General features: G+C 51.2%; 1 protein-coding gene across 4 annotated transcripts in view; it reads right to left on the reverse strand.

Annotated features, from left to right (window-relative positions):
* Positions 1–8,698, reverse strand: part of Epha10 (EPH receptor A10) — a 38,364-nt gene that overhangs the window by 23,048 nt on the left and 6,618 nt on the right. For 3 of the 4 annotated variants that reach the window (XM_005353270.3, XM_026781917.1, XM_013348461.2), the window contains exons 4-5: positions 1,658–1,813; positions 894–1,244 (exon numbers count right to left, since the gene is read on the reverse strand). In XM_005353270.3, coding sequence (XP_005353327.1) covers positions 894–1,244; positions 1,658–1,813 — 507 coding nt within the window. Of the gene's footprint in view, positions 1–6; positions 555–893; positions 1,245–1,657; positions 1,814–8,698 lie in introns of those variants that run through there. The other variant, XM_013348460.2, reaches the window with a different exon arrangement.

The raw sequence follows: 8,698 nt of genomic DNA on the forward strand, positions 1-8,698 counted from the left end.
AAGGCAATAGCAAGGGTTAAATCTCAATAGAGATAATAAAGAACAGAAGTGTCCCAGAAAACCAGGTAGATTGGAAAATCTCTCTCAAAAGTCCTAGGAAAAGGATTAAGAGCTAAAAATGATAAAGGAAGTGACAAGATGTGAGAATCAGAAAATGGATGTACAACCTAAGGCTTAGAGATCGTTTTAAGAGATACAGTGGGCTCTCTACTCAAAGCAGCAGCGAAGAGAAGTTTCTCAGGAATGAAAAAAGAACGAGCGAATCAAAGGGCCTACTGTGCTCCAGCCAGACTGAATGGAAAGAAATCCATATTGGTTACGTTTTCATTTTCATCAGCAGGCTAAGAAATTATTCAAACACCCCTGTGTGTGCACATCTATTCCCCCAAGGTACTTACAAAAGAACGAAAATCATCCCGAGCCTTGCTAGAAACTCAAGTGACAGAGTAGGGTCACAGAAAACAGGGAAGAAGGGTCACACTGCAATCAGACAGGAAAGACTGGGAAGCCACCGCGCGAGCTTATCCATCTTGCAGAGGGCACTCGAGGGATTACTTGAAAGGTGCACCAGAGGAGAAACAAATCAGAAGTAAATGTCAAGGATGCGGAGGGTGTGGTATCAAAGGTGATTTTCAACCCAGTCGAGTCTCAGAAATGGGTAAGGCGACCACTCTGTCTGTCGCCTTGTAACCTGGCCTGAGTCCCTGCTCCTTCAAGGGCCAGGAACGCGGGTGGAGTCAGCAAAGGGATGGCAGGGAGAAGGGGGACACAGAGGCGCCACCTGGGTCAGGGGGGTGCGATCACGTGGGTTCCCGAAAGTCTTGGGAATGCATGCAAGGAATTCCGAGTGGGAGGTAGTGGGGGACGGTCTCCACCCGGGCGCGCCGCCTTACCCCCGGGTCCGGTGGACACTGTGACCTGCGCGTAGGTGGCTCCCGCGGCGGCCGCGGGGCCTGAGACGCCGTTGAGCGCGGCCACGCGCACGGTGTAGCGCGCGCCCGGCCGCAGGTGCAGCAGCGTGGCGGCTCGTTCCCGCAGCCCGGCCTGGCGCGGAACGAAGGCCACACGTGGCCCGCAGGGTTGGCATGCGCCCGCCGGGCCGTCGCGGCCGCAGAGCAGGCACAGCAGCGAGTAGGTGACGTCGGAACGGCCGCCGGAGTCCGCAGGCGGCAGCCAGCGCAGCCGCAGCGCCAGGGGGGAGCGGCTCAGGCTGTACTGCAGGTCCCGTGGAGCGGACGGCGGCCCTGCGACATGGGGTGGCTCTGAGTGCGACCGGGAGGGGACGCGAGCGCGCGGGGCATGGGGACTCGGGAGGCTGGTATCCGCATAGGTAGCAGTATGGGCGCCGGTAGCCCTTGATGGGGATGTGAGGGAGCATCCAGGAACTGAGACGAGGACATGGTACCATCGAGGGGACTGGGATGGGGACATGGTCACCGGCACAGAGGGCATGAAAAAGAGGAGGGACATCCCAGCCAGGCCCAGAGAGAGGTTAGGGGTGAGGAGAGATGGCCACCCACAGAGCCATCTCCATCCTTCTGGGTTCCCCCAGGCCCGGGTGCCCAGACCCAACCCAGACTTCCTTTTTGCCCTGCCAGTCCAATTCCCAAAGCTCCGTTTCACCCCCTCCCCACCGCCAGCCAGGAGGGGCACTCACGGGTGCAGGAAGCTGAGGGCGGGTCAGTGGGTGAACGAGCATAGGTGTCCTGGCACACGCAGAATGTAGAGGCCTTCTCCAGAGCCAGGCTGTGCTCCGGGCATGGTGAGCAGAGGGGCCGCCTTGGGGACACTTTGAAAAACCCTGGGGGACAGGCTGTGGGAAAGGGCTGGTGAGGAGTCGCCTCCCTGACCACGCCCCACCCTGCATTCCTGCTTTTCCTGGATTAACGTGGGGAGAGTGGGGTGACAGCTCTTAGCCCAATCTCACCTGGCCCTTGAGAAATGCTGTGTGTTCAGGGGACGGTGACATAATTGACTTCTGGTAATACATTTGACTTCATCTCCATGGTTAAAAAGAGAAAAGCGAGGCTGGGAGAGGTTAAGATGCCCAATGCCCCGCGGTTAGTGGGTTTCCCACCCCCAGCCTGCCCCCTTTCAAAGCCCTGACAACACGGCCCTAAGGAGCAGCCTAAAGTGAGCAAGAGAAAAGAAGGGTGCGGCCTTCAAGGACAGGTCCCCGTTACTCAGAGACAGACACACACTCCCATTTAGACAGGAGGGGGAGGGGGGCACTCACACACGCGCGTGCGTACACATGTGTTCACACACACACACACACACACACACACACACGCCAAAAGTTCGTTCTCCTACTACCATCCACTGTGCCCAGTAAGAGCATAAACATTTTCCAGCTCACACGGTGGATGCCAGTGTGGAAGCAGAGCTGGGCAGGTGGAGGGGTGGAGCCGTCAGAATGCTCCAGTGGCTTCTTAGACTAGTTCTATGTGACACTACTCAGGAGCCTTGCTGCTCTGGCCTTCGCTCACCTAACCCAGAGCACAGCTCCTAAGAACAGACTGCAGCCTGAACGGGTCTGTAACAGAGTTCACGTCTGATTCGCTTTTGGTCTCGGACGCATTGGTTAATCTTTCTGAGTTTTACATAGACTGCGACCTCAGCAAGATTATTGGAGGACTGACTGAGATTAAACCCTGGTACGATCCACTTCTGTATGGATTGTTATCATAGTGATATTAACAGTGATAGCGCTTCTCCCTTTCCGGGCCCCTGGAGGGAACAATGAATACAAACTGGCTGACTGATTGAGGCAGAATCTCCTGCAGCCCAGGCTAGCCTCCAACTGATGGTGTAGCTGAGGATTGACCTTGAATTGTTCTTCCTGCCTTTCCTAAATGCTGGAGTTACAGGCAAGACCACACTCTAAAGTCCTGTTTTGTTTGTGTGTAGTGGGAGAGTGTATGTGGCCCTTCGTGAACATGTAGAGGCCAGAGGTCCGTGTCAAGTGTCTTTCTCTGCCTCTGGGTAGCTTCTTTTTTGAGACAGGGTCTCTGGGAATCAGAAGTTCACCGCCTCAGCTAGTCTAGCTGTCCAGACCGCCGCTGGGATTTGCTGCCCCCTTCCCGTGCTGGGGTCACAGACAAGCTCTGCCATACCTAGCTATTATGTGGATGCTGGGCATCTCAGCTCTGCTCTTCAGGCTGCCACAGCAAGCACTTTTACCCACCGATACTTCTCCCCATCCCAAATGCCCATTTTAAAAAGGTTTCCATCAGGGTTGGGGCAGTAGCTCCTGGCCCCCCGCTCTCTGCTGTGGTTGGTACTCACATGACTCTCCGCTGCTTCCCTCCAGTCTAGCTGAGGGTGGAAGTCTGGACCCGAGAAGACAGAACAACAGCAGGGAGGAAGACTAGCCCTTGGGAAGTACTCTATTAAGAGCTGAACCATTGTATTCTTTGAAAGGCTTAGACTCAGGAGGGTCCCATTTTGCCCAGAGTCCCCTGTGGCATATCTGGGGAGACGGGGCTTGGCAGTCCCTTTCCTTTGGCACAGTGGTTCTCAACCTGTGGATCATGGCCCCTTGGGGTTCAAACTACCCTTTCCCATGGGCTGCCGAAGACTATTGGAAAACACAGATATTTACATTACAATTCATAGCCATAGCAAGGTTACAGTTACGAATTCGCGACGAAAATAATTTTGTGGTTGGGTCGTCACAACATGAGGAACTGCAGCAGCAGGAAGGTTGAGAACCACTGCTTTAGTGCAAAATCCAGGGCAACTACCCCTGTGGGCCTTTGGGTGTGGTCGTGATCAAAACCAAGACTTGCAAGTCTGCTGCGGTTATTAGCTTTGCTGCACTGAGTTGAGAAAACCAGCAGTCAGATGGGAATTGTGACTGTAGCCTGTTGACTGTGCTGAACCAGAGAGGTGAGGGCCTGGACAAGTGCCCACCTCAAGGCTCAGGGTGTTGGGAGGAATGTAGAGGTGCCTTGCTCTCGGTGGAAGAGGGTTAACGGCATAGCTGTGGTCATCATGGCCCCATCACAGGCAACTGTGGTCCTCCCTACTTGGAGAGGCATTGTCTAGAAGAGTGTTGTGTTGAAAGACAGACAACCAGCACCTTCCTCTTTTCAATGTCAGATCAGAAATTCAGAGATCAGATAGTTCAACTCCCACAGCCTTGCCCCTGTACCGTTTTCAACAGCTTAGCTCATCTACCTCATGATGGGGAAGTCTCCCTCTTCCTACCCCTTTGCTCCCAGATAGACAGATACTCATAGGAAGAGCCCAAGTTGGGTGCCCTGTGTAGAGTCACCTCTGGCATCCCACCAAGGGTCCCAAGTGATCTGTATAGTCTCAGGGAGCAGGCAGACCCACAAGAGACTTGGTGATAAGTTACTTTTGTAACCCTAATGTGTTCCCTAGAGGGAAGCTGAATTTTATTGATTCCTGTGGTAGCTGGAACATGACCTGGGTACCAGTGCAAACCCGACCTCTTCTGTTCCCTTTCTAGCCTCTCCAGCAGCCCCCCACTATGTCCACTCTGAACATCACAGAGAGCTTCTTATCCTGACCTGTGATGTCCCACACCCTCTACCTCCTGGCTCTTTGAGTTCTCCAAAGTCTGCTTCCAACAGCACCTCCCTTGGGAAGTTTGTCCTAGATTTCCCCCCACTCCCTCACTGCCCTGGGCAGGGGTGACATCATTACAAGTGACTTTTATTTGGTCTCAGCCTGGGGGTGGCGAACATGTCACAAACCAGAGATCTCTAGTCCCTGAACACCCACATTTTTATTGTCTGTATAAGCCAGGTGTTCTAGGCTCTAAAGACGTACCATAAAGTACACAGGAATCCGACTGTCCCCGCCCTGTCACCTCCACACCTGGCAGAGCACAGAGAGAGGTTGTGAGTTGGTAATTCCCTCCAACATCTGGCTATGGAAACTGCAAACACCCCCCCCCATTCTGATCCACATCTCCTCTCCTGCAGTCTGAAGGGTGGGAATGAGCCACCCTCTGTTTTAGAAAAATTTGTCATCTCTGCTCTGGACCCCTGCCTTTCACCTCCCTCCCCCCAAAGTCAACATTCCATCTGTCACCTCCCCTACTGGTCTTTGCAACCCCCTCTCTACTGCTTCTTTCCAGTGATGTCACTAATGGGCGGAGCAGAAAAGCAGCTCATTTCCATGCAGGCATAAGGGCTCTGACTATAGACTATTTTAAAACAATCCTAAAACTGACTAAAAGTTGTCCTGCTTTTTATTAGCAACATGCGTCAGCAATTTTAACCTGTGTCAGTAATAAAACACTCCTTCCTCTTGAACAGATTGCTCCCCACACATATTTGGTATGCTACTGCCCCCCCCCCCGCTACACACCCCACCCAGTATATATACAGTGTCTCTGGTCTGCAATAAAAGTTCTCTCTTTGTTCAAACAACATGTTTATACACAAAGATCCTATCCACCCAACATCCTGCTGAAGATGCTGTCTCTTCTCCCTTCAAATCCAGACTGCTAGTCTTTCCTAGTGACTGTGCACACGTGTGTTCATGCGTGTGTGTGTGTGTGTGTGTGTGTGTAAGGGAGTCTCACATAACTCAGACTGGCCTCACACTTACTGTGCAGCTAAGGATGACTGAACATCTGATCCTCTTGTCTCTACCTCTTGAGTGTTGGGATTATAGGCATGCACCACCATGTCTGGTTTCTGTGATACTAGGCTGGAACCCAGGGCTTCATGGATGCTAACTCAGTCACATCCCTAAGTTGGATCATGAACCAATCTGACTCCTTGGGGTTCTTTGTTCTTCAGCTGACTGCAGCCTGTTCTCTCCATTGCTCCACTAAAACTGTTCTTGCCAAGACCGAGTGAACTCTATCCAACCCTTGACATGTCTGAGTGCTCACCGTGCTATAGGCTGCTGTCTTCTGACTATTCAACTCCCTGAACCACTGCGCTATCTCCTTCTCCTCTGTACCCTTTACCCCTCAGCATACCTCCTCCAATTGCTTTATTTTTAGACAGGGTTTGTTATGTAGCCCTGACTGTCCTAGAACTCACTATGTAGACCAGGCTGTCCTGGAACTCACAGATACCTGCCTTCCTCTGCCACCCAATTGCTGGGATTAAAGCAGTGGTTCTCAACCTGTAGGTCACGAACCACTTGGCAACCCTCCATCTCTAAACATATTTACATTATGATTCATAACAGTTTCAAGATTACAGTTGTGAAGTAGCAATGAGAATAATTTTATGGTTGGGATCACCACAATATGAGGAACTGTATTAAAGGGTCACCGCATTAGGAAGGTTGAGAACCACTGGCCTAAAGGCATGAGCCAAAATCACTTTTAGAAAATTCGTTTTTGCTGGGTATAGGTTACATAATGAGAGTTCTTGCCTGTTGAGTCACCTTGCCTCTTAGGGTTTTTTTTTTTTTCTTTGTTTCTTTTTGAGATTGGGTCTCATGTAGCCTAGGCTAGCATCAGATTCACTATGTAGGTGAGAATGGCCTTAAACCCTGTTCTTCCTGCCTCCGGGTTCTGAGATAACAGGCTGTCAGAAACCACCCCGCCTCCCATCACTTCCATCTTCATCACTCAAGGACAGCTGCATCCACTTCAGTTCAGGACTCGCCATCTCTCTCCCGGACCATTGTGTTGCCTTTCTTCCTCCCTCCGTCCTCCAACGCTTTCCACCCCTATCCTTCCTTTGCTATTGGCACCTTGAGTGGTCCTTTGAAAAATAAATCTGAAGGTGTTGGCTTCCCTCCTCCTTGGCTTAAAGCATAAAGTCTATCTCACCCTTCACTCAGGCCCCGTCCCTCTCCCAGCTCATCACTTACGCCTCGCACGCCCACATGCCCTCTGCGGTAACCACACTGGATTACTTACTTAGTACCAACCACTTTGCTCCTTCCTGTCACCATGCCTCTGCAGAATGTCTCAGCCACCAGGAAGAGAAACCTCCCTTCCTTTGGAAAACTCTCCCTGTCCTCAGAACCCGGCTCTCTGTGGACATGTCACAACTACAGTCTGATGGCTTAGCACTGACTGTCAACTTGACACCTAGGAGACAGATTTCTAGGCACGTCTCTTGCATAAGGTTAGCCTCAGAGAATGTCTGTGAGGGATTGTCTTGACTAGCAGAAGGTTAGCCTCTGAGAATGTCTGTGAGGGGTTGTCTTGACTGAGTTAATTGAAGTAGAAAGAAAAAAAAACCCATCTTTGTTTGTTTTTGAGACAGGGTCTGCTTACAAAGCCCTGGCTATCCTAGAACTCACTAAGTAGACCAGGCTGACCTTGAACTCACAGAGATCTTCCTGCCTCTGCTTCTCAGGTATTAAAGGCCCATTGGAGCTGTGGGTGGCACCATTTCCCGAGCAGGTGTCTGGATTGTATAGAGATTGTATGGAGAGAGACAGTAAATCACCAACAGGCATGCATCAATTCACTGGGCTCTGCTCTTGCCGGTGTATAGAAAGAGGCCAGTTCTCTCAGGACCCTGCTTCTGTGGCCTCCTCTCCATGATAGACTGTGTAACATAGACTCATAAGCAAACAAACTCTTTCTCCATTAAGTTATTTCTGTCAGGCAATTCTGTCATAGCAGCAGAAAGGAAACTAAGACACACGATTCCCCCAACGCATCTCCACTGAGCACCTACCACAACCTGTCCTACGATGGACCCTGGGGTTGCCGAGACGACCGCTGAGCTCAGAAACACATGCATATACACATTATGTCAGCACACCACCGTAGCCCAGGCACAGAGGACTCCGTGAGAACGGGATGCTTGGGAGAGCTCGGGTTCTTGCCTCTTTCATGTTAACCGCAGTTTCCCAGAGAATGGGAGGCTGCGTTCATCCACACACATAAGAACTGAGTGGATGGTGGAGTGAGTAGGAGAACACGTGTCCTGGTTAGCTGTAACTGTCAGAGCCGAGCATCACATGCGTCTCAACTGAGGATTTCTCAGATCGGGTTGGCCTGCGGGATGTCTGTGAGGGACTGTCTTGAAGTAGGAGGACCCAGTCCGCTGTGGGCTGTATATAAAAAGCTAGCTAAACATTTGAACCGGAAAGCAATCTTCCTCCGTGGCTTTTGCTTTGCGTTCTTTCCCTGACATTCCTCAGTGATGGACTCTGACCTGTAAACTAAAAGCTTTCTTCCCTTGGGTCATTTTTGGTCAGTGCAACAGGTGAAATGGCAACACCAAGCTCAGTCACCTCCTCTGTCACCTACCATTCTGTAGGCCTGTGTAGTACATATTACTTTCTTTTTCAATGTTATTTTAACTTATATGTATGGGTTTTTGTCTGCATACCACATGTGTGCCTGGAAGAAGAGAGTGTCAGATCCCCTGGCACTGGAGTTTCAGGTGGTTGTGAACTACCATGTGGGTGCTGGGAATTGAAGTTGGGTCCTCTGCAAGAACAGCAAGTGCTCTTAACCCCTGAGCCATCTTTCCAGCCCCACATATCTCTTCCTTATGACTTAAAAAATAAATCTTTGCCCCTTTGCGTCTAGATGTGAGCTCGTGTCTGGCCCGTTTCTATTGCCTGCTTTAGGAAGTCCATCCTTTGGTGATGAGATGGCTCAGCGTGAAAGGGCGGCTGCTGTCCAGCTTGACCACTGGCGTTCAATACCAGAACCCATGCTGGAAGGATAGAGCTGATTCTACTGGGTTTCCTTCTGGCTTCTACTTGTACTTCATGCATGCACATGCGC

The sequence above is a fragment of the Microtus ochrogaster genome, chromosome 10 (genome assembly GCF_000317375.1).
Source record: "Microtus ochrogaster isolate Prairie Vole_2 chromosome 10, MicOch1.0, whole genome shotgun sequence".
NCBI classification, from domain to species: domain Eukaryota; kingdom Metazoa; phylum Chordata; class Mammalia; order Rodentia; family Cricetidae; genus Microtus; species Microtus ochrogaster.